The sequence below is a fragment of the Eumetopias jubatus genome, unplaced genomic scaffold (assembly GCF_037043125.1).
Source record: "Eumetopias jubatus isolate StellerSeaLion01/CBP00866 unplaced genomic scaffold, mEumJub1_p1.0 scaffold_13, whole genome shotgun sequence".
NCBI classification, from domain to species: domain Eukaryota; kingdom Metazoa; phylum Chordata; class Mammalia; order Carnivora; family Otariidae; genus Eumetopias; species Eumetopias jubatus.
The window spans coordinates 56,913,364-56,938,409 of NW_028274819.1; the positions used below are offsets into that span (position 1 = coordinate 56,913,364).

General features: G+C 55.9%; 1 protein-coding gene across 1 annotated transcript in view; it reads left to right on the forward strand.

The window, feature by feature from the left end:
• The window catches only part of DGAT2 (diacylglycerol O-acyltransferase 2), a 30,812-nt gene extending 6,010 nt beyond the window's left edge, over nucleotides 1–24,802 (forward strand). Inside the window, exons 2-8 of the mRNA XM_028115831.2 lie at nucleotides 9,001–9,129; nucleotides 14,360–14,467; nucleotides 14,865–14,935; nucleotides 20,463–20,667; nucleotides 21,278–21,452; nucleotides 21,859–22,061; nucleotides 23,658–24,802. Of these exons, the coding sequence (XP_027971632.1) occupies nucleotides 9,001–9,129; nucleotides 14,360–14,467; nucleotides 14,865–14,935; nucleotides 20,463–20,667; nucleotides 21,278–21,452; nucleotides 21,859–22,061; nucleotides 23,658–23,812 (1,046 nt within the window). The 3' untranslated portion in view covers nucleotides 23,813–24,802. The remainder of the gene's footprint in view (nucleotides 1–9,000; nucleotides 9,130–14,359; nucleotides 14,468–14,864; nucleotides 14,936–20,462; nucleotides 20,668–21,277; nucleotides 21,453–21,858; nucleotides 22,062–23,657) is intronic.
• Nucleotides 24,803–25,046: the final 244 nt, after the last annotated feature.

A 25,046-nucleotide genomic window follows, 5' to 3' on the forward strand; every position in this document is an offset into this window, starting at 1 on the left:
GGAGACCCAGGGTCCCAGCCTACCTGTGGATACTGAGGACGCCTAGCTCCCTGACAAGACCCTACACAGGAGACCCGGAAGACAAACAAGCAGGGATCCACTGAGCAGCCGCCCCCCCCCCCCCCACACCGTCCTGATGGCCAAGCCAGGAGCTTCACAGCCAGCATGCCTACCACGGCTGTGTGTTGGCTTCCCCTTTGGGCCAGATGTCCTAACTGGCCCTGCTTTAAGGACACTTACCCCTCACAGGGGAGACTATTAGTCTTCCCAGGAAAGAACTCACCAGTGCACTGGGACCAGGTGAATGGCCGGCTTGTTGCCAAGGGGCCCGGAGGCATCATGTGAAGCTGGTGAAGGGAATGGGAGGGGTGGGTGGCAGTGTTCTCGACCTCTGGGATGGAGCCCAGGACTCCCTGGCCTGACGTTCCCAGTCCTTCATGGCTCCCTACCCACTTTCTCAACTAGACTCACCCACTCACACAGCCGCTATGCTCCAGCCTGGCTGAACTACTTGCAGTTGATTCCTCCAGTGTGTGCCCTCTCTTCCTTCCAGGCCTTTGCAAATGCCATTTGCAGGACTCCAGCACCTGGGGTCCTGCCCCTGCCCCTCCCTCCTGTCGCCTGGCTAACCCCTACTCATTATTTTCACCTCACCTGGCCCATTACTTCATCCAGGAGGGCATCTGTGAGAACAACCTCCAGATCACGTTGGGGCCCCCCCCCAGGTCCCCCCGTCCTGACTTACCCTCTGGGCCTAATTGTTCACAGCCTGGTCTCCCCAGCCATAGCTGGGGGCTGCTGCCTAGAGGCAGAGCTCAGCCTCCAGCAGGTGCCCAAGAAGCAGAGGAGAAGCAGGGTCGGGCAGCTCTCACCCTAGGTCTGCAGCACCTGGCCTGATGTGGAAAGGGTACTTAGAAAGCACTTGTTGAATGAATGGTAGTGTTTGGGCTCCATCCTTCTCTCTCTCACTCTGGAGCCTTCCACTGTTGCCCCTGCCTTTAACCCCAGCCTGTCTAGCTGGAGGAGACCCATCCCTCCTGATTTCCCAGAAAGCTCCATTTGACCATCTGTCGTGGCCCAGGTCAGTCAGCTGTGGACTGGGCCTATCTCTGTGGTGTCTGGACCCTGTCTATGCATTGTAGTCCCCTCCAGCATCCAGTCATTCAGGAAACACTTGACCGAGCACCTGCCCTGTGCCTGACCCCATGCTGGGCACAGGGACCCAGATGAACAAGATGCAGTCCCTGCAAACAAATGCACATTCTTTCCTCTAATGAGAACTGCTGAGTATAGGGGTGAGGTAGGCTTCCCTGAGGAAGTCAGTCAGGAAGGTTGAGGAAAGTCTTTGAGGGGTCAGCGCTCAGTGCCTGGCAGGTGTCAACCAAGTGTGAGTTGAACGACTGACCAGATTGTACCTGAAGGTGATAGGACTCTAGCTGGGGGCACTGCAGGCAGGGCCGAGAGTGCGGAGAGTTTTCCTGGAAGGAAGGAGTATCTGGCTGAGCAGGTGGTGAGGTGCTTTGTGTGCAAGGCTTCCAGGAGCCCAGGCATGGACTGGGACTCTAAAATCCAGAGGCATGTCCCCCCAGAGCCTTGACTGGCCTTCCATCACCACACGTATGATTCCTGCTGAAAGGTGCTCGTGGGGCGCCATAGAAGAGAACTTGTCTCTGGCACCTGTTAAGCACTTGGCTTAGCTTCTTGGACCTCCCTGGGGCTAGAAGGGTCTGCCAGGGGTCAGTATGTCCATCTCCCTGCCTCTATGCAGACTTGTACCCAGCCGTTTGGAGTAGTTTGGGGCACCTTCCTCACTGTCCGCTCGGCAGCTGATGTCTGAGGGCAGAGCTTAGGTCCAGGTGGGCCCAGGTGTGACACCCTTGGGGCTGAGGACATGAGCAAGATGACTTCCCTCCTCAAGAAGCCCCTGGGGGCTAGTCGCATCTCTGTGACCTCACTGGCATCTTCCTAGTCCTCTATCAGATGTGCCAGACCCTCTTTGTCCCCTTTTTTATGCATTGTTTAGATTCCTCACGGCAATCCTGGATTATAACTAAGGAGGACACTGAGTCTCAGGCAGAGCAGCGGCTCTCAGGGTCTCACAGCAGGCCAGACTCAGAGCCAGGGGTTGAATCCCAGGCATGCTGATGCCAACGCCTCTGCTTCCAGGCGGGGCAGGGGTTGTTACGCCCATTAGGCAGGAGAGGAAACCAAGGCTCACTTGATAATTACTTAGCATTCACGCAGCTCTTTACTTTTTATGAAGCTCTTGCCTCTACCTCATCTCATTTAAGTCTCGCAAAAATCTGGCAAGGAGGGTATTAGCTCCACTGCACGGATGAGGAAACTGAGGCTTGCACAGGAAGTGACTCACCAAGGCTACACTTGCTGCCGATTAGAGGCCAGGGTCTCCTGACGCCTAGCCTCCTGTCCTCTGTACCTTTTCCAGGCTGGCATGCCCCCTCCCCTGGTGCCAGGAGTGAAGGTGAGTGGAGGAAGCAGCGGGGGGCCATCCCACGGCCTGACCTATGGCCATTCGTGTGTGCGCCTGCCTCCTCAGGGAGGCCGGCCTCGCTCAGTGCCTCCTCTCCACAGGTCAGAGGATCCTCCTGCCCCTTCTCTAGCTCATCACCCCAAATTATCTTTCGTTAGGGCTCTCATCTGGCATTATGTCGCACATTTACGTGTGGGTGCTTTATCTCTCCCTGAGCGGGATTCAAGCCCCCGAACATGTGAGACTTTATCTGCTGTGTTCACTGCTGTGCCCCCGGTGCCTAGTACCCTGGCACCCCCTAAGTGCCCCAGGCTTCAAGCCTGGTCTCTGTCCCCGCCTACCTTTTCCAGGAGGCCACCTTTGGCTCCTCAGGTCCTTGCCAGCTTTTTTCAGCTTCCGTTTTTGGTAAATGTGAACCCCCATTCCTGGGTCGTTAGGGCAGCCCTTTATAACTGCCTCTGAGCCTTTATTCCCACAGCTGCCCCCAGTCACAGAGCCTGCTTTCCTTCCCTTCACCCCCCAGATCTTGTCTCCGAGGCCCGGCTGAGGCCTCGCCGCCCCCTCGGGCCCTCCCCTGCCAGCACCCTTGCTCTGCCCCCTCTGCTCATCGCGCACCACCTCAGGGCCGTGCGCTTCCTGACGAACTTTGTGTTTGCTCACTTCTATCCCTTGCCATTGTGGTCTGTGGTAGAAGCGATGGTGGTAGCTACCGTCTGGTCACCTAACAAATGCCGAATGTACCTCACACGCATTGTTCTTTTTTCACTTCATCATCCCAGCAACCCTGTGAGGGGGGGATGATTCTCCTCATTTTACAGATGAGGACACGGAGCCTGAGGGAGGCTGGGTGACTTCCCTGGGTCACAGAGCCATGTGGGGGGGCAGAGCTGGCTGAGAGGCTTTCCTCAGATTAAGGGGATTAGAGCTCAGACCCAGCCCCCCTCAGGCATGTGGAAGAGGAAGCCCAGGAAACCCTGGTTTCATCAGCCTGGGTGTGGCCTCCCTGGTCACTCTGCTATCAGATGATGGGCAAGAAGGTGTTCACACAGCCATTCCCACCGCCACCCCAGCCTCAGCTCTGGGCCTGAGGGGTGTTTGGTCCCCACTGCTACAGGCAGCTCTGGCTTAGCCTTGGCGGCTGCCGCCCAACTTGTGAGAGCTTGCGGGTGGGAGGGTCACGTCCCTTGCACAGCCAGTCCGTGGGAGAATGTCCCCGGTAGACTTGGGGCATGGTTTGGGGCCAAGCAGGTGGCCCTCCTTTAGGCAGGGGTATGTTCCTGAAGTCTGGGTGTGCGTTGGCTTGCATAGTGGGGACCAGCCCTCAACGGTTTGGCATCACGGGAATGGTGAGGGATGCCGAGCCCAAATTCCAGCCTTGAGTCCTAGCTCCCTGGTACCCTGACCTCAAGCGACTGGTTTAACCTCTTTTGGCTTCACCTCACCTCAGTTTCCATCTCTGTGAAATGGGGTTGCCCATCCCTACCTTGTCTGTCTTCCTGGGGAGTGCTGTGGGACCCTGAGGCCCCAGATAGATGGGGGGGGCCTTCCTTTCTGGGGATAAGAGAACTGCTCTGGGCTTCTCTGGTAGCCCCACTCGCTCTGCCCTCCACAAATCTAGGAGTACGTGAGCTGTGTAAAGTAAGTGGTGAGATAGGGGGTGCCTGGGAGCAGCCGCTTGAATGAGCTGTTGGGGACATTTCTTCACAGGACTAGTGAAGCGACTGTATGGCCTGTCTTGTCTCCCTCCACGAAGAAAAGACGTGTCGGTAGTGGGTTTGTTCTCATCACAGTGGGAAACTCATGCTCAGGGAGGGCAAGAGAGGCTCTCTCCCCCACCCTGACCCCGGCCAAGGTCCTCAGTGAGGGTGCCAGGGGCCTTCCTGTCAGGCTGCTCAGTCTGACTCGGACACCAAGGCCTCCCACTGCCTCTGTGGCTCATGGGTCTGTCTGTTCACGCGTAACCCTGTCTGAGCACCTGCTCTCACCTGGGCACATAGATGCACCGGTGTGAGCCCTGGCGCCCAGGAGACACTGGCAGAGGAGGGTGGCCAGTGGGACTGAGAGGTGCTGAGAGGGCGTGGAGGGTGCTCTGCCCCACGGGAGGCCAGGGGAGGGTGGTGTGGGCAGACGAGACGCGGCTAGATGCTGAGGCTCCCTGCAGGCCCACCTGAGACTTGGGGACAGCCAGACTAAGTGTGAAGGTGGCGGCCGTGTGGCATCCACACCTGCTTCTGCCACAGCCTGGCGGGAGGAGGTGCTGACAGCTGGGAGGTCAGGGCTGGCTTGTGACCTGCAGGTACCCAGCTGAACCTCACTTCCCATCAGCTGGGCAACCGTCCCGGGGCTGTGGCTGGGTGGTGAGCCTCTAGGTCGTGTCCCCAGGAGAGCGGACACCAGAGTCCAACAGTCGAGGAGATTATAGAATTCATCCTCCCTACCCTCACGGTATAGATTGGGGAACCAAAGCCCAGGGAGGCAAAGTGACGTGGCCAAGGTCACACAGGTGTCGGTGGCAGAACTGGGACTGAAATGTCGAGGCATGCTGCCACTCCACCTGCTCCATGAGATGCCTGCCCCTGAACACGGTCCCCTCCCAGCTTCCCCCTACTTTGTTTTGGGGAGAAGAGAGAAGGAACTTGGGGGGACCGGCGGCCTGGGAACAGAATCCAAGCCTGGAGGTTGGGCCTGAACTGAGTCCAACTCTGCGACCCTCTGGCCAAGTGACCTTGACCCTGTCACTTTTTTTTATCACCCTCAAAATGGGAGTGATGGTGCCAAGCTCACGGGCCTGGTGAGGAATCCAGGTGCCCATGAAAGTGCTGTGTGGGTCATGTGCGTGGCACAGCTGTCACCTAGCTGTGAAGAGAAGGAGCTGGGGGGCCTGAGGAACAGCCAGAGCAGAGACCTGCTCTTCCTCCCACTCAGCAAACCTTCTTGGTGTTTGCTCTGGGCCAGGCCCTGGCAGGCTACTGGAAAGCCAGATGTGGATCAGACCCGGGCCTGGCTCCATCATGGGAGAATGGATGTGTAATCAGCAGCTAGGACAAGGTGAGGGGCTGTGGGATCCAGAGGGACCCCCTTCTTTTCTCTCCCTTATTTCTCTGTTCTGTGGGCCTCTCCTGACTTCATTCCAGACAGGTTCTCTCCATGCTTCTGACCATTCCAGATTTGCACGGGCTTTAGAGTTTATAATCCCAGAGAAAGAATGACGACCTCTCTCCAAAGGCTTACCCTTTCTGGGTTTCGAAGGATGAGCTGCCTCGTCTCATTGTCAGGGTCTCATCAGGTGGGCACAGCAAGGAGGGGTTTTCTGGGCAGAGGAGCAATGGCTCGACATCTCTCAGGTCTATACGGGGCTTCCCCTGGGGCTGGGGTTCAGCATCATGGACAGGCCAGCTCCGGGGCCGGGCTCTGCGGTCAGCCAGGTTGGGACAGTCTGGCCCGGAGGCAGCCGAGTGGGCCAGGCATGAGGAACGCAGAGTGGCAGCTTCCCCCTGGGCTCCCTTCTAGGCAGCCTCTCACTCTGACTTCCACAGAAACACCTGTCATGCCTCAGTGGACTTGATGTTTCCTACTTTGTTGTGGAGCGGGCTGTGGGTGGTGGTTGGAGTAAGGCACAGTGAGAACAGGCTGGGCAGTGCCGAAAAAGCCCAGTGCTGGTCGCTTGCCATGAAGCTGGTGCAAGTTCCTTAGGCCCCTTCTTCCTGTCTGGTCAATAGGGTGAGGGTCGAACACCTTCCTGCGCTCTGACCGTATCTAATTGCGAGAGACCGCTAATCAGCATAGCAGATGGATTTGGATTAGGCATTAGCAAGAATGTGTCTTTTCAGTGGTTTCAATGGGAGATATGCCACCAGTGTGGAATTACCATGCGGCCCCTCTCCAAGCAGGAGAACTCCGTATGCCGAGTGGAAGCAGTCGGCTGGCCCTGACCCAGAGCAGGGGCTAGACAGCGAGCCCTTTCCTTAAGAGCTCCTCAAGCTGCTGGCCTCGGGGTTCCTGTCTGCTCTAGGAACTGGTCACATGAAGCGATGTCTGATGCCCTTCCCTGCATTATCTTTTATTCCCTGCCTAGCAGAAGGTGGAGGTCCCCAGCACCTCGCCCTACCTCCTTCCCTGCCCCAGACTGGCCCTTCCTGAGACTTTGGCTGAGGATCTTGTTAAAAATGCCGATTTTGATTTGGTAGATCCAGTCTGGAGCCCCAGATCTTGCATTTCTAAACAGCTCCAGATCTTGCATTTCTAAACAGCTCCCAGGTCCCACTTTTCTTTCTTTTCTTTTTTTTTTTTTTAGATTTTATTTATTTGAACAGAGAGAGAGAGAGAGAGAGAGCACGAGCAGGGGGAGCGGCAGGCAGAGGGAGAAGCAGGCTCCCCGCCGAGCAGAGAGCCCGATGCAGGGCTCGATTCCACGACCCAGATCATGCCAGGTTCCACTTTGAATAGGAAGGTGCTGGAGTACATTCTGTCTTCTCTCCAGCCAGGGCATGCAGTGGGCCCCAGACCCAGAGCAGGGGCTTGCCTCCCCTTAGCTGCCCCAGCTCCTGCTTCACTTCATCCAGCACAGCTGAGGAGGCTGAGCAGCGGCTAAGCCATGACTTGGGCAGGCCAGCCCTGAGATCAGGGGTTCAGGCCTGTGCTTGGGCCTCACTTCTCTCCGCCATGAACCTACACAGACCTTTCCCTACTTCTGGACTGGTTTACCGGGCCCTGAGCTCAACCTACCTCAGACCTGCTGTGTACCACATACAGGAGCTCTTTGTCCTTGGCAGGTGCTGTGGGGGAAGGGGAGGTGCCCTGAGCAGGAAGCAGGAATCCTGGGTTCTAGCCCTTGTTCTGCCTCCCACTGCCTGGGTAACCCTGGCAAGTCAGTGCTCCTCAGTGACCTGAGGGTCTCATTGGGCCCTACCGGATGACCAGAGGGGGGCCTCAGGACCCAGCATGGGTTTTGGAAAGGTGCGGAGGTGGGAAGGGCTTGTGGTGGTAGGATTTTCATTTAGAGGGCCAAGGAGCAGTTACGCCAAAACCTCTGCCATGGCTCTGTGGCCCAGCCTCATTTGCTTTTGTGAGTTCGCATACTACCACCTCCACCCAGTTATGCCTGTGGAGTAGTAGATGCTACTGAGCACCCATAGGTGCTATGCCCTGAGGATATGGCAGGGAACCCTTGCGGTCTTGCCTGGGGTCACCTAGTGAGTGGAACCACTGGCGTCTGGCTCTTCTCCTGGACCATGCCCCCTTCCTCCAATCTACTAGACCAGGGCACAGGAGACAGGACTGGTGTGTCTGCCTTGAGGTCTGGTGTTATCTGTACGTCTCCTAAAAGTTAACTTTCAGCCGATGAGGCTTATGTCCCTTTCTAAACTCTGCTGTGACCCTGTTGCTCTCCAGATTTTGAAGAAATGCAAAGGCTTGAGTGTAAGCCCCTAACTCCGTCTCCCAGCAGTAGGCCAGGGTGAAAGGTCATGAGACCCTCAAGGACAACATTGTGACTCAGTCCTTGGGCCTTGCAGAGTGGCTGGTGTGAAGGAATGTTTGCCCAGCATCCAGCAAGCACTCACTGAAGATGTGTAGAGTGAAGGGCATGCAGTTGGGGCTCAGCAGGCATGGGGGTTGGAAGTGGCTCCCTTCCTCTGGTCTAGCCGCCCGTGCCCTTCCCCAGTGCTGCCTCTCCTACCATCACCAGGCTTTCTGGTCCCACTGGAGTCCAGGGCATCATCCTGGGGGCACAATCAAAGAGCCAATTAAGTGGGCACATCTTTTCCTAACTTCGAGGCTTGGTAGCCGCTTGGTAGCAAACATAATTGCAGCCCTCACTATCCCAGGCTTCCCGAAGCTCACTGGCCACTGGGTCCTTTGGGGAAGCAAAAGCTCCCGCCTGATTCTTTTCTGGGCCCCAAGCTCTGGGCCCTGAGATGAAGCTGAAAGTGTAAATCCCTCTAAAGGTGGTGATGGTGGTGGTGGTGGTGTTGGGCTGAGGACAGGAGGGCTCAGCCTGCTGGCAAGGGGTCCTGGGGATGAGAGGGGGCAGGGATTGGGGTACTCAAAGTACACTTGGAGAAAAAAACATTGCAAATTGGATATTGAACCTCTGTCCTTGGCCTCACAGGCACAGATAGCAAAGATTAAATATTTGTACTAGATCCAGATAAAGGATAAGGCCCGGAGTTTGGGCTGGAGGGAAGGGAAGAGAGCTGGCAATTATGGAGAGCCGCCCCCTGCCCCACCCCAGCGTCTTTGGATACTTCATTTGGTCTCCAGTATGACCCCGTGAGGGGAACACCATTCCCAATGGGTATATGTAAAAGTTGGGGCACAGGGAAGCATGCAAACAGCCCAGAATTACAAAGCTACTGGGTGGCAGGCTGCGACTTGAACCCGGATCAGTCTGATGTTGTGGCCATGCTCCTGTCACATGTCGGAAGGTGTCTCTGGAGGTGGGTTGGTGCTGGGGGCTCTGAGGCTGGAGGGAAGTGGGGCAACAGACTGACCTCTGCCCTCTGCTGCAGGCACTGGCTCCAGCATCCTCTCCGCCCTCCAGGACCTCTTCTCCGTCACTTGGCTCAATAGATCCAAGGTGGAAAAGCAGCTGCAGGTCATCTCGGTGCTACAATGGGTCCTGTCCTTCCTTGTGCTTGGTAAGCCGGGGCTTAGAGGGCGAGGGCAGGCAGGGTCCTCGACGACAGAGCTTAGAGCAGGAGCTCTGCTCTGCAGGGGTGACGTGTGAGAGCACCCTCCCACTTACCCCCTTTCGAGTGCCCGATCAAGTGCTCTAGCCCTAGGCATGCATGAGGACGCAGTGAGATGCAGTGGGAGGTGGTACACGTCCCATTTTACAGTTAGGAAACCCAACTCTCACATAAGGTAAGTGACCTGTCCCAAGTCACACAGATTTGAATCCGGGTCTATAGGACCCCCAAAGCCTGTGCTTCTCCCACATGCTACCCTGCCTACCAACAACCATTTCCCAGCAAGTGTGTTGCTTTGCCTTAGTGTGGTGTGGTGCCGGCTTGAGGCCTAACTCTACCACAGGCAAGCTCTGTGACCTTGAACTCTCTGGAAGTTCATTTCCTCATTTCAGCTGTGGCAAAAATGCTGCCTTCTTCACAGGGCCTTTGTGGGAATTGAAGATGCGGGATGAGAACATGCAGCACAGGGCCTGGTCATGGGGGGGGGGGCCCATTATAGGGGAGCCGCTGTTGGGATGTGCCCCCAGACCCCACTCCCGGCTGCCAGCACCCCCTGCTGGACACAGACCCCAGCTGCTCGCCCTAGCCCATTAAGAGCTGCCTCCCTTTCTCTCTCTCAACCCCTCCCCCACCAGTGCTTTGGCTACTTCTGCAGGGCTAGCTTGGTGCTCTCATTCCCCGGCTTGCCCCTCAGACCAGGCTCAGGCCATGGTGGGTTGTCTGGGAAGAGGAAAGGGCCCGTGCGTGGGCCAGCCCCTGCCCTCCTAGCCGCCCCGCTTCTTCCCCAGGCCCCTGTGTTCTCAGCATCATGAGCGGCCTCCCAGCATGTCCACGCGGAGCGCCACAGAGCACATTCCAGTGCCTGTGGGACAGTCCTTCTGGGCACAGCCCTCTTTAGGATTGTCTGGGCTGACGGGGGATGATCTACCTGATGAGCTACCATATCGGCGCTGAGCCCCTGTCCTTCCAGGAGGCATGGGGGCCTCTGAGACCACGCTTCCAGAGCAGTTCCACGCTGCCTCCGCCTTCCTTTGCAGGGCAGAGGGTTGGGACAGGGGTGCTGTTTATCAAGGCTGCACGGTGCCCCCAGGCACCTAATGTGCCTTTCCTTGACTTTCTACTTCACAGGTGAGGAAGTAGAAACTTACAGAGCTTCACTGACTCTCTGAGACTGTGAAGCTCCTTGAATGGCATAGCTGGGATTTGGGGGGAAGCCCAGAGCACTCACCAGGGAGCCCACCTTACTGGAGAGCTCAGAATTGGTGGACCTGGTCTAAAACAACCAGTTTTCACCTTTAGGCCCAAGAGTAGGTTTTAGGGAGAGGGCCATGAACCCCCAAAATTAGGTGAAAAATTATATGTGAGAATATGTGCACCTTTTTCTGGGGTGAAGGGCAATTACCATCTTCAGATTCTTAGAGAGATATATGGCCTCAATGAGATAAACACTGGTCTGGGGAACAGAGCAGATTAAACTGGCTCCCTTCGGGCTCAAACCTCTACCCTGGCCCACATCTGGCCACTTCTTAGGATCCTAGAGTAGAGAGGCCGGAGGGGGCAGAGCCTTGCCCAGAATGAGGAGGAAGTGGTGGGACCAGGGCAAGACCCCATGGACTGCAGCCTCCCAGACACACGTGCAGTCTGCTGCACCCGCTCCCTTAGGCCCCGTTTGTACCAAGAAGCCGCCACCGTCCCTGTCTTAGCTTGGCTGCCGGGGAGCTGAGCAGCTGCCAGAACCCCAGCCCGTGCAGGCTGCAACAGGGACTGGCCTCAAGTTGTAGGTTTGCAATCGATCAGGTCCAACGTAGCCCAGAAACCGGCCCAGCATCTTCCCAACGCCCTTGTGTAGGTGGGAGCCAAGCCTGCTCGGATGGGCAGGTCTGCTGAGCTGGGGCTAATTATTGCCCTGAGCAGCCCCAGCCGCTCCTTCCTGCTCCCACCCAGATCTGCCGGCAGAGGCTCTTCTGGTGTCTCAAAGGCTGCCACGGCCCCGCAGCTTACCCTCGAACAGGCGGGCTCTACCATTTTTGCCCAGTGGACCCCTCTAGCATTCTGGTAAAGGCCATAAACCTTCCTTGGGGTTTTTAAACGTGTAATACAAAGTTCATTGGGTTTCAGAGAAAACCAATGATATTTAAGTGTAAATATATATATATATATATGCGCATTTAAGAAGTCAAATGAGGCAGAGAGTAACACGTGTGCCTCTTTATTATTACATGAAATAAAAAGATCTAGGGGCAGACGTAACCGTTGCTCTAATTCTTAAACATTTCGGAGAACAAATGATGTTTTAAGGTCTCTGCCGCTGCTCTAAATGTGATACGAAAACACCTTTGCTCTCCCCCGGAGCCACTGTCGACAGCTCACTGCTAACACACTGTGGTCTGTTACACGAGTCAATGGAGGAAATACTCAATTTCCCTCAGAGAGGGGTGAAAATTAAGGTGTCATTTTGTTCCCCATCCGAGTGCATGGATCCCCGGACGGGATGCCTGGCTGTGTGTTTGTTCTCCTCCACATCACGTCATGTAACTTTCCCAATGCCCTGTGAGGACATGGAGGCTCAGGGAGGGGCTGCAACCCGTGAGTGGCAGGGCTGAGGCGTCCTGAAGCAGCCCGTCGTGCTGCCTCCCAGCCCCTGAGCCGCCACGGGCAGCCCTGCTCACAGGCCTCTGTGACCGGAGGTTTGAATCCCCGGCTTCACCAAGATGTGGGGAGGTGAAGCTGGTGAAGGTGGCCCTGGGCCTTCCGTGCATGGAGCCCGCAGGGTCTTTAAGTGGTTGTTGACCCAGCTGCAGTCCTGTGGCCCACAAGGGGGAAGCAGGGAGCCCCCAGTTTAGAGGACTGGGATCAGGCTCTGAGAAAGTAGGGTTCAGCTCGTTTTTTTGCTCCATGAACCTTTCCTGGGTCGGCTGCTGGGGCTGGAGAGGTGCATCAGAGCTCTAGCTCCCAGGGAGCCCAGGGACTGAAGGGCTGTGCGCAGGAGGGAGTCCGGCGCGTGCTGTGAGAGAGGGGCGGTGGGCACATGGGGGCTACGGGCAGCAGGACTGGAATACAGTCTCTGGACTCCCAGTGGGTTCTCTCTTCCTCCATCCAGGCTGCCTGAGCAGCAGTGTGAGGACACTAGGTAGGGATTCCCTCCTTCCCAGAGAGCTCAGACTTGGAGGCAGTGGGGCCTGCGGCTCAGCCCCCTCTGCTCCCCGTACCCCTTAGGAGAGTTAGGGGTTTGACGGCAGCTAGATTTCCAGGCCGCTCGGACCCTCGCCTGAACCTCACGGCCCTGCCCAGGCCCACCTGGGGAATCCACCTGGCCTCTGAAGGAGCTTGGATACCTGTGGCGTCTAGGGGGCTGGAACAGCCCATTTCCCAGGCCTAAGAAAGGGGACCAAAGGCAAACTGCTCAACAGTGTGAGCGACTTGGTAAGTGGCCTTAACTTAGACATAGCCATTCACCCAGCTGCTCCGAGTACTTCACAGTTTGCCTTTAGTGGGGTTTTGTAGGCTGCAAATGCTTCCCTAGAGACTACCTCTTCCCTGTCTGTGATGTCACACTCCTAAGCTGGTCCTGAGAAGCTGGATGCCTGGTCACTCTATGTTCACTGCCCCTCCCAAGATAGTTGTACTATTTTTAGCTACCTTGGGAGAGGTTAGCTCAGAAGTAGACCAGGACTGCATTGTGGATGACAAGGGATCACCATTTTCCTGCTCTGAGGCTCAGGGTGGAGTCCATCTGGCCCTCCCCTCTCCCTCAGAGGAAAGCGGAGGAGGCTCAGCATAGCAGGAAGAAGAGAGAGCATGGGGTCCAGAGCCAGGCAGCCCTAGGGCACCCATGACCAGCTCAGGGCCCAGCAGAGGGTGGGCATACAGCAAGGGTTGACTTCCCTCCCTGAGCAGTGGGGGAGGGTGCTGGATGGAAGTCACGCTCTACCTCGCATGAGCACCGGCTGCGCCCAGCCCTGTGCTGAGTGTCAGGGGGCAAAGAAGATGTGCCCCCCCCCACCTAGTGTGGAGAATTCAGAGGTGAGAGATCCATGTGGGAGGGCAATGTGATACTGGAGGATGGTTCTTGGAGAGATCTGGTCTGAGTGAGACCTGGAGGGCTGGGTAAAATGGGGATAGAGGCCCTGATGAGGGCTTCCAGGGGCCAGCCCTGAGGTAAGCCAGCTCTGGTGCAGACTTCATTGCTGCACCAGGTTATTCAACATTAGGGCCAGAAGACCCAGAAAGGAGTGACTGCATGGAAGGCGGCCCCGGGGAGTCTTCTGAGGGCCCTGCTGTGGTTTTTTCAAGGGGTCCTGATGGGCTCTGGGCTCTGGCCTGGGCCTGACTGCAGCCCTCTTATGTTGGAAGGGGCCGGCCCTCCTCCCGGGGCAGGAAGCCACCTCTGTCAGGTCCCTCCGGTGGTAGGCTGGGCCTTCTCATTTTTGGTGAACTTCTAAAGCCTGGTGCAGATTATGGATTCACTGGTCCAACCCTGGCTCTGCTGGGACGCCTGGGTGGCTCAATCAGTTAAGCGTCTGCCTTCGGCTCAGGTCATGATCCCAGGGTTCTGAGATCGAGTCACGCGTCAGGCTCCTTGCTTGGCAGCTGGCCCGCTTCTCCCTCTCCCGCTCCCCCTGCTTGTGCCCTCTCTCCCCATTCCGCCCCCCCCGATAAATAAAATAAAATCTTTATGAATCCTGGCTCTGCCACTGTCCTGCTGAGTGACCTTTGGCATATTACCTCCTCCTGGAGCCTCAGTGTTCTCATCTCCAAAGTGGGGTAAAGTTCCCCGGCCTCACACTTGAGACGGTGGCTCGGCCCAAGTCCTGCGGTGTAGAGGCACTCGGTGGGTCCCTCCCTGCGTCCACAGTAACTGTGGTCGGCACTGGGGTGGGGAGAACGTGTGAGGAGGGGCCCGAAAGAACAGCTCTAAGGACGGCTTTCCCAGTGCTACTGCCCAGAGCGCAGGGAGCCCACGAGCTCCTGGACGCCAGGGACGCCCGTCAGCATCTAGGGGATGAGGTTCTTGTCCCCATGAGCGTCATCCTCCCTGGGCTGTGGCTGCAGGCCTCCTCTGCCCGTGGTCCCAGCTGTGCCGAAGGCGTGTCATTTGGTGAGCCTTTGCCCAGAGGGGAGACTGAGGCCCACCCAGGGAGGACAGGGCCTGACCCGGGGCCCTCTGCTTCCCCACCAGGAGTGGCCTGCAGCGCCATCCTCATGTACATATTCTGCACCGACTGTTGGCTCATCGCCGTGCTCTACTTCACCTGGCTGGTGTTTGACTGGAACACGCCCAAAAAAGGTAAGAGCACACCCTCCTTGCCCCACCCCCTCGCCCTTGGGACCCGCCCTCCTGCGCAGAGCGGAAGTTCCTCAGCGTGGGGGCCACCACTTTTTACTTAGCACCTGCTATGTAAAAAGCGGGGAGCTAGGCCAGGGTGTGGTTCCGGGTTGGGGTGTCGAAAGCCCCTCAGAAGGCACCGTCCTGGTCCTCAGAGGAGCTCACACTCCATCAAGGGTTTGCCTAACGTGAGGGGAAAAAAGGTGAGACAGGGCCCAGTGGGGAGGCGGGAGAAGATGCCCCATAGGGTGACAGTCCCCTCACTCAGGGTCTCACTGGCCCTGTCTTCTCTGCCTTGCCCAAATGTCACCCGCCCCCACTCCCGCTGCTTCCCAACACTGTATTTTGTTCCTGGAAGGTGGCAGGAGGTCACAGTGGGTCCGAAACTGGGCTGTGTGGCGCTACTTTCGAGACTACTTTCCCATCCAGGTAAAGACTTGCGGGTGTTAACTCGGGAGGGTGGGAACGGGTGGGAAATCTGAGCGCAAGCTTTAACTCACCCGTCTGTGGGTACCACATGTGCTGAGTTGAACCACGTGACCCCTTCCACTGTGGACATCTGTTCATGTTCTACCCCACTTTATGCAGGCTTTGAGGCAATGTAGGATACATACAGTGTCATACCAGGTAAAAACAAAAGTCAAGACCTGAGGGAGAAGCTACTAGCAGTTCAGCCATAAGGGTCAACAAAGTTGCAGTAGTTGAGCTTCATGGTCAACTCTTAGCTTCCTGGCAGCCAAGGCAAAAAGGGAAACATGATAGTTGTTGGATTTTATTTTGAGAAAGGACAAAGCATGCTAGTTTCTTAAGGAAACGGGACTTGTTCTAGCATTTGGATCCAAAAGATGTTTCCGACACTGAGATCCTTAGTGATATAAGCATGTGTAATAGCAGATATTAGGGCCGTTGCTTGTCTGCCTTTCAGTGAATATTAAAGGCGTAACTGAAATGGCAACAATTTATCAAGAGCAATACTAAGATAGTTCCAAGTCCATCTGACCTGAACCACGGATACAACTTAAAGCAGTAGGTATGAGGGGCTCTTTTTTCCTTCTGAAGCTCTGAAAGATCATCACTTCTCTCAGCCAGCTGCAGGTGGCCCACTGGGGCTCATGACCAGGGAATTAGGGTCCAGGAAATTAGATGTGCCGTGAAATAAGAGTGAGACCCTAGTTCTGAAGTGCTCAGGGGAGGCTTCTGGAGGACGTGCTCCTAGAACTCCACCTTAAAGATGAGTAGCACTAAAGAGGCATGGAAACGGAAGAACGCGAGGCACCTGAGTTTGAGAAGAAGCCTGCCGTGTGGGGGATGTTGAGGCGGTGGAGTGGAGGAGGAGGATCTCCATTTATTGGGAGCCTTCCAGGAACCAGCACCTTTCCTCAAGGAGTCCCCGTTAACCCTCGCAGTACCCCGTGAGGCGGGTATGCGTTTTATCCCTTTTTCACAGAGGAAAAACCTGAAGGTCAGAAAGTGGTAAAGCTGAATGAGGCTAGTAGCAGTTTGAGCTGAAATTCCATTTGCTGCCTTGCCTCAGAATGCTGGACTCTTCCCAACAGCATGCTGCCTCCCTATGCTGCAGAGCTGTAGGAAATAAGCTCGGGGACTCCAGGTTCCCTCAGGCTTGGAGGAAGAGCCCAGTATGACCCTGAGTGAGGCACCGTCCCTTCCAGCATGCAGTCGCCCCATATGAAGCGAGTTTAGACTAAGTCGGTCTCTGGGTTTCCTTCCTGCCGCACCACCATTAGCTGCTCTGGGACCCCCATGCTGGTCTTCTATGCACCTGTCTTCTCTGGGGCCAGCCTCCAGGTCCTGACAGGATCAGTGGTGGCTTGGTCTGGACTTTTTCTCATCTTTGTCTGGCCCCCTGCCAGTGGTCTACAAGCCAGGCTGGCAAGGCAGAGGCCATCTGGGCCCTAGTGCTGGGGGATTGTGGCTAACTCTGGCAGAATCCCTAAGGGGAGAGACCTGTCTGGCCAGCTCACTGAGCACCCCAGCACTGGCACATCCTAGCTGCTTAGGGTGACCCCAGCAGAAGGCAGTGGGGTCTGAAGAGCCGAGGCAGCAAGTGTGAGAGTGAATGTGTGTGTGGTGCAGGGTGGTGTATGTTTGCTGCTGTGAGTCAGCGACTAAGACATCCTGGCGTGCTGCCCAGAGGAGGTGGCCGGGTAACCCTACATTCCTCCACTGCCCTCAGTGTTGGGAGGAAGCTCCCTCTGCTTGCCGCAGCCTGAGCCAGTTTTCCCAGGATCCTTGGGGTCAGGGCTCCCGCTCCTCCCTTCCCCTGACCCCATCTCCCTGGCTGCAAGGAATTCAAGCCTGCTGTTGCTGGGACAGAGTTGCATCATCGGACCTAACCCTGTCATTCTGGAAGTGGGGAGACTGAGTCCCAGAGACGGGCATGGTCTGGTCCAGGTTGCATGGCGAGTCCATGCTGGCGTTCGTACTAGAATCCAAGCCCCAGGCTCTTTCCCACTGAATTCCTACTGCCTGTTTCTCTGGGAGAGATTCAGTCCCGGATTTCCTCATCAGATTGAGCCCCACTTCCTGGGTCTCCCTCCCTCTGCTTTGTGGTTAGAGACCTGGGTTGAGTTCCTGCTCTGTCACTCTGTTCACTGCCCAGGGCTGTAGCTCCCTGTCCCTGCGCTGGGCTCTGTGCTAGGCATGGGGACACGGAGGAGTCAGCCCTGGCCCCTCAGGTGGGCTCACCATCTAGCGGATTCTGCTAGACTTTGTCACTTTCTGCCCAAGGGACCACAGGCATACTTTCTCAAGCTCACTGAGCCTCATTAGCCTTACTTGCAAAATGGAGCTGTTCATATGATAAAAAGTGGTAAATTATGGATGGGTGTGAGGGATTATGGATTCTCTTCTCTCTGCTGGGATCTTTACCTCAGAGGTCAGGCCACAGTGATCAGAGCAGCCTGTCCCTCTGGAAGATTCCTTGAGTCCAATAGCCCCCTCTACCCAAAACAGGATGACCCAATGACCATTGGCCAGAGCTGGGACAAGCAGGTGCCCTTCCCCACTTATGTCCACATTTCCAAAAGAACCGAAACAAAACCCTGTGTCCCTTTTCGCACCTCTATTCCAAGAAGTCAGATGGGAATTGGAGCTACAGGGCACACGTGGGCTGGCCGGGAGAGGGCCCCTAGGCACCAGGACCCAAGCCAACCTGGGCCTGAGGCCGGCCAGGGCATGGAGCCTCAGCCTGGGCTCTGCTCTTGCCCACTGGTGAACTTGGCCGAGCCCCTGATCCTCAGGGCCTCAGGCTGCTTTTCTGTGCAGAGAGGGTTTGGCCTTGGTGACCTGATGTCAGGGTTGATGCTCTGTCGTGTTCTGTGTGGCCCTCCTGGCCTTCCCCCTTCTCCTGGCCTCTTGCCAGTGGTTATGTAACGATCTCTGGCTGTAACCACCCGCCCGCCCTTCCCCACACCCTTCTTTGTATAGCTCCCTGCCACCAGAGCAGCTCAGCGAGCCCCGAGAGCATCCCTTCTTCCAGCACAGAAGGGCTCATGCATTAGCAGTGGCCACCAGCACCACCGGCTACCAGAAGTAGGGGTGGTGGCACCCGAGTCACCTATCCCTGAGTTATAGGCAGGATCTCTGGCGAGGAGACTAGGAAAGACTCTCTGAGCTTTGAATGATCTATCTGTCCATCTCCTTCATTTCCCAGTTGGTCCTACTAAGGCCCAGAGAGGTGGGACTGTCCCGAGGTCCCAAAGCAAGTCAGTAGCAGGGTTGAGAGAAGTGGCAGCTCCTTTCTCTAGGCCTCTGTCTCCACCTTGCAATCAAAGGAAGGGCCTGGATCAGGGCTCTTCCAGCACATTTTGTGCTTTGGGCTCCCAGACCCAGCCTTCAGTTCTGGAGCAGGTTACGAGGGTGGTGCTGGCAGCCTCCGCTCTTACCTTGACATGTTCCTACTGTTTGGAAGCCTGCTCCAGGTTCCAGCTTTCCTGTGAGCTAGTGTCCTGGGCACACCTGCTCTTCGGGAGGTGAACTCTCGGAGCAGTCTCCTCGCAGAGCTCACGTGAAGCCGGGCCCCCTTTTAGACACCCCCCCTCTACCCCCTACCCAACAGTCATGGCTTAGGCTGCCTGTGTTTTCCATTTATGTAGCGGGCAGCAAAGCGCTGGTTGGGTTTTTGAGCAGCTTTAACGTGCTTGCCAAAGGCAAAGTGGGAGAAAGAGTAGGGAAGGCCCGAGCGGCAGTGGAGGTGGAACTCGGGGGGGCGTGCTCAGACACGTCCCCGCAGTCATAGAGCTGGGAATGGGGCCAGCCACCATCTGCTCCATCCCCCTCGGGCCTCTGTCACCTGAAGGTTCAGATTTCAGTTTCCCAGGGGCAGCCACCAGCACTGCGTCCCCCAAATCGAGCACCAGGTCCTTTCCCCAGCCAGGGGTTCCCAATTCGGGAGTCATGGAAAACCCAGGCCGTTGACATTCTGCCAGTGGCCCGTGGGTCTCTGTCCAGCTCACGCCAGTGCAGGGACACAGGCACTTTCTGGCATGGGAAGGCGGGTGTTATCAGTGGACCCCGCTAGAGGCCGGGCAGCCCATGAGACCAAAATGTTCATACCCTTGGCCCCAGGAACTGTGATTTCTAGAAGTTTGTCAAACAATCAGATATGTGGACAAAAATAAGGTACTTATGGAAGCATTATTTCTGAAGGAAATTCTGGAAGGTTTTTAAAGATCCATCCATCAGAGTTTGATTATAATTCTGTTACCCACAGCATAACTGTGGGGCAGGATAATGCAGCCAGGAGAGACATGTGACCGAGGGATTGTGATAGGAAAAATAGTTAAGATATGCTTGGTAGAAAATTATGTAAAAATGAGGGGCCCCTGGGTGGCTCAGTTGGTGAAGCGTCTGCCTTCGGCTCAGGTCATGATCCCGGGGTCCTGGGATCAAGCCCTACGTCAGGCTTCCTGCTCGGTGAGGAGCCTGCTTCTCCCTCTCCCTCTGCTGCTCCCCCTGCTTGTGCTTGCTCGCTCTCTCTCTCTGTCAAATAATTAAATACAAAATAAAATCTTTTAAAAAAAGTAAATTATGTAAAAATGATATCAACCATGTGCCCTTAATTTTGTGGTTTTTAAAAAAGAGTAGCAAAAGAACTCAACACGTCAAAGTGGTTTATCCGGATGGAGATAGGGCAGGTGCTTTGGATAGATTACCTTTTTACTTTCCTGTATTTTTAAAGTACTCTATGATTATTCATTAATTTTCTAATCAGAAAAGAAGTGATGTTTCTGAATAGCCTTGCTCTCCAGCGTGCTCAGCACCCTCCACCCCCACCATGTTCCGTGCAATGCTGGGCAGGTGCCTCAGAGTCTAGGGCAACTTTGCACCACCCACCCCACCCTCCAAGCCACCAACCCCAGGGCAGGGAGCAGCCCCCAGAGGAAGCCAGTCATTCCTTAGAGCATCCCAAGACAGCTTTGTTGACAGTACCACAGCTCAGCTGCCTGGCTGGCCCCCTGCCCCTGCCAGCGCTGGCATAGGCCTGTTGCTCGCCCCTGGCCTCCCTGCAATACAGCATGAGCCGAGCCTGGCTGCCTGGAAGGAAGTTTCCATTCAGGCCACCTGCACTGTCCCTTCTCTGGCCAAACTAAGGGACATGGACTTTACCTTGACAAAAACTGGACACCCCTCTTTATCTGAGAGCAGCAGGGGTTCAATGAGGACAATGGGCCCAGGAGGAGGGCAGGCAGGAGGCTGGCAGGGTGCAGATGACAGGACCTGGTGTGCCTGGCTGGAGAGGTAAGGGAATGAGAGGGAAAGTTCCCCACTCCCTTCCCGGGTGGGGACTCACAGTCTCAATGGAGACTGCAGTGAGTCTCAGGTCATGTGTGCAGAGTCGCCCAGGGTATGGCACCCCGGGTCCTTCCCCCATCTTCTGGGCATGTCCCAATACCCCTCTCCTGGCATCTCCTCTAACCCGAGTTTTTCCCTGCAGCTGGTGAAGACACACAACCTGCTGACCACCAGGAACTACATCCTTGGGTACCACCCACATGGCATCATGGGCCTGGGTGCATTCTGCAACTTCAGCACAGAGGCCACAGAAGTGAGCAAGAAGTTCCCCGGCATAAGGCCCTACCTGGCCACGCTGGCCGGCAACTTCCGGATGCCAGTGCTAAGAGAGTACCTGATGTCTGGAGGTGAGACGCCGCCTCCGCCTGCCCCTGCTGGGCTCTGTTGTCCAGGCCCGAACCTCGCCACTGAGCGAGGTGAGAGAGGGAGCAGGAGGTCAATACGCCGTGCCCCAGTGGCTGGGCCTGTGTGGAGAGACGCAGTGTGGCCCAGGCACGGCGGCCCAGTTCTGAGCAGGAGAGCTGTCCATGCGGTCGTCAGGGTTTCGCTTGGCTCACATCTTCCCTGGGAAGCCTTCTCCGACCCCAGCCCCTGTGCTGCCCTTTGCACACGTGAATCACTGTCAGTGGCTCTGTCCTATCCACCTGCTGTGACCCCTGCTGCCCCGACTCATTGGGCTCCCCAGCACCTAGCAACAGCCTGCAGAGCTAGGACCTCAAGGAATGTTTGCCAAATGAAGGAGTTCCCTAAACAACCTCATATCATTATCCGCCTTTTACAGATAAGCAAGCCAAGGCTCTGAAAAAGAAATAGCTTAGGCAGGGCCATGTAACTTCTAGTGGCTGGCTTAGATCTGGGGCCCAAGGCCAGGGCTCTCTCTCTTCATGCCCGGCTGTATGCAGGGGGTAGGGAATGCCTTTGTGGGCAGCCCTGACTCTGTGTCCTTCTCCCTGCCAGGCATCTGCCCTGTGAACAGGGACACCATAGACTACTTGCTTTCAAAGAATGGGAGTGGCAATGCCATCATCATCGTAGTGGGGGGCGCAGCCGAGTCCCTGAGCTCCATGCCTGGCAAGAATGCGGTCACCCTGCGCAATCGCAAGGGCTTTGTAAAACTGGCCCTACGCCACGGGTAAGTGCCCCCCCCCAACTCGCGTGCACGCACGCACGAGCGCACACGCACACACAACAGCGTGCAGTGCACGCACAGCCCTCCGAAGCTTTGTTTGGCCCCAACAGAGCAACTCCTCGGCCCCTGAGGCAAGGCCCAGACCCCAGGAAGGCATGGATGAGAGTTTGCCATCCTGTGGGAGGGGGGAGATTGGCGGCCAGAGCTGCAGAGCAAGTTTGCCCGAGCGTAGCCCGAGGGTCTGAGTGGAGCAGAAATGCCACCTGTGCTCCCCGGGGCCCTTGCAGACAGGCCGAGAGGCCAGGCTCCCGTGCGGGACTGTGTGCCCTCAGGCCAACACATGTCATGCTGCTAGGAGAGCAGGAGGCCGGCAGTTAGGGTGTGACGGACCCTGGCTTCTCCCTTCCAGAGCGGACCTGGTTCCCACCTACTCCTTCGGGGAGAATGAAGTATACAAGCAGGTGATCTTTGAAGAGGGCTCCTGGGGCCGATGGGTCCAGAAGAAGTTCCAGAAGTACATTGGCTTTGCCCCGTGCATCTTCCATGGCCGAGGCCTCTTCTCCTCTGACACATGGGGGCTGGTGCCCTACTCTAAGCCCATCACCACCGTTGGTGAGCTTCCCCTACCCGCAGCTCCTGAACTTTGGGTGCCCCACTGCTAGTTTGTGGTGGAGTTAGGATTCACATCCAGGCTATGTGGTTCTGATGTCCACGCTCTAAACCTTGTGGATGCAGACATGTTTGGGTGCTGTTGGGGATGGCGAGTGGGGGTGGGGAGCGGGCGGTGGGGAATTAGTTCCATTGCTATGAGCCAAGCAGTGCCAGGTGAGAAAACAAGACTCGGCAGTCTGTGTGTGTAGAGCCCGGAGCCTATGCAGGAAGACCAGTCTGTGGAGCAAAGACCAGGAGGGGGTGTGAGGGGAATGTGCAGGGTGCTCTGGGGCCTTATAGTGGACCCCAGGGAAGAGGTGACTCTTACACCTCTAGCTGAAGAGGAATCATCTAGCAAAAGAGACATGGAGGAGAGATTTGTCGGAAACATGAGCCTGAGTGGACTTCCACAGCAAAATTGTATAGATTTTTGAGAAACAAAAAGAAAAACATCAACATGACTGGAGCATAGGCCTCTGAGAAGTATAGCAAAAAACTGGCTGCTCTTGTCCCTCAGTTGCGTTGTTCTGTGTGTGTGTGTGTGTGTGTTTCATAAGCCAGAGATCACACAGAAGTGTGTAGGCCACCAGCCGTGGACTTTCGGGGTCAAAGCTCACATAGATGCTTTGAGTTATCAGGGTCAGGTGTTTTGCTTTGGATTTTTACAAAGACTAACTTCCTGCATCTGAGGTCCCAGACCCAGACTCACTCTCTGCTCTCGTTGCATAGGCCTACATTACCAGGCCTGATCTCTTTGAGGCAGCAGGGACATTTCCATGCACAGGTGTGGCTGGAGAGGGACAGGCTCCCATGGGCAGTGGGAATGAGTTTGCACTTCACCTTAAGAATGGAGAGCTGCTTGAGGACTGGGGGGAGGAGAGGTTCAGAACTGCACTTTAAAGTGATTCTTGGGGCTGCTGGATAGCCAATGGGTTACAGGGGTCAAAACGGAAGCCCCCGAAATGGGTGCAGATGCCTCTCTGGCAGCCAGGGGGGGACTGAGGGAATGGCCGTGGAAAGGGCAAGAACTGGGGAGAAATTTCCAAAATGTCTTTGCCAGGGCTTCGGGATGAGTTGGGTGTGAAGATGCAGGAAGTAAAGCAATGCATGTGTGCATGAGTGTTGCACCCCTCCTCCTCCCTCACCACACTTTTCAAAGCACGTGATCCTCAGCAAAGCCCTAGGAGGAAGGATCCCATGGGACAGGTGAGGCAACTGAGGCTCAGTGAGGCTATGTGACTTGCGCAGAGCGGGGCAAGAGCAATGCCGTTACTTGCTCCCATAGCCCTCCCAGGAGCTTCCAGTCGGGTGAGTGGGTGCAGCCAATGTTGATCTCACCCGCTGCTTAGTGGCTGTGGGCCCTGGGGCAGGTCCCTTCCATGCCCTAGGCCCTCCTCACCTGTCAGGAGGACAGCCTGAGCTGGAGCACATTTAGCCCAGTTCCTGGCACATGGCTGGCACGTAGTGCAGGGTCACTGCCATCAACATCGTGGTAGACTCTCAGGGAGGTGGACCGAGTGGGCTGACTAACCAGAGGCCTCTGCCCCATCCTTGCAGTGGGTGAGCCCATCACCATCCCCAAGCTGGAGCACCCAACCCAGCAGGACATAGACCTGTACCACACCATGTACATGGAGGCCCTGGTGAAGCTCTTCGACAAGCACAAGACCAAGTTCGGCCTCCCGGAGACCGAGATTCTGGAGGTGAACTGAGCCCACCATTGGGGGCCAGCTCCTGGGAAGAATCAGCTACAGATCGTTTTCTACCAAGTTCTCGAATGCTTTTTTGTTCTGTAAATTTGGAAGCGTCATGGGTGTCTGTGGGTTATTTAAAAGAAATTATAATAATTTTGTTAAACCATTACAAATGTTAGGTCTTTTTTAAGAAGGAAAAAACGAATATTACAAACTCTTTCACTTCCAATTTGTCCTGCTCTAGGTGATGGCTAACATATCTGGGCCTTCACGGTTTCTCAACCAACCCTTCTTCCTTTCCCAAAATTACAGAGAAAACTCAGTCCTGGTTAACTGGGAAAGAAGGACAGCCATTCGTGCCTCAGGCTGGTTAGATTATTTGCTTTTTCCCACTGCGGGATGAGGGGCAGAAGCCACTTGTAATATAAACACCTCTATTCCAAACTACCTACCCTGCACTTAACTGCAGGACTGGTCCCTCTTACCAAGGGGAAGACTCGGAGGGCACAATTGTCCCCATCTTGAATGCTCCAGCTTGAGTGTCTCCAGTCTTTTAAATCTAAGGCCTCCAGAGCAGGAATGGGGTTGGCAATGACCCTGTGCCCAGATGCACCATTTCCGGGATTATTCAGCCACCATGTCTGGTTGGAGTGACTGGTCCTCCACAGGGTGCTGACATGGACCCAGAACGACCCGGACTTGGCCTGAATCACATACTTCCCCCATGGCCTCAACTTGTTTAACCCATACCCCCAAGTGTGGGTGTGAGGAAAGGGTCCTCTTTCCTGTTCACAGAGGGGCCTGGCCTTCTGAGCAGCAGATTGGTTTCAGGTCAGGAGGCCCCTGAACTCAAGCCTCACATATTTGTGCCTTTCTGAGAGGGCAGGGGCCAGGGAAGAAATCCAGGCCCTCCTCTGTGCATCCTGTTTCCTTTTGATGCGATTATTGTACCATGTCAGACTTTTGTATTTTCCAAAACGAATAAATAAAAACAAGAGTCCTCTGTGAGTTATTGCTGGGGCTACATCTGTATCTTGCCACTGACACTTGGGGAAACCAGGGCCCCATCTGGGCTGCCTGCCAAGCCTTCCCCTTTGCTCATTGGGCTACATGACCCTGTGTGGTCTGGTACTGGTTACGGTACTGGTTACTGGTACTGGTACTGGTACTGGTTATCTGGTACTGGTTATCTAGTGTTGTGTGACAAATTCCTCCAGAATGTCGTGGCTTCAAACAACATGGTGTCCACCAC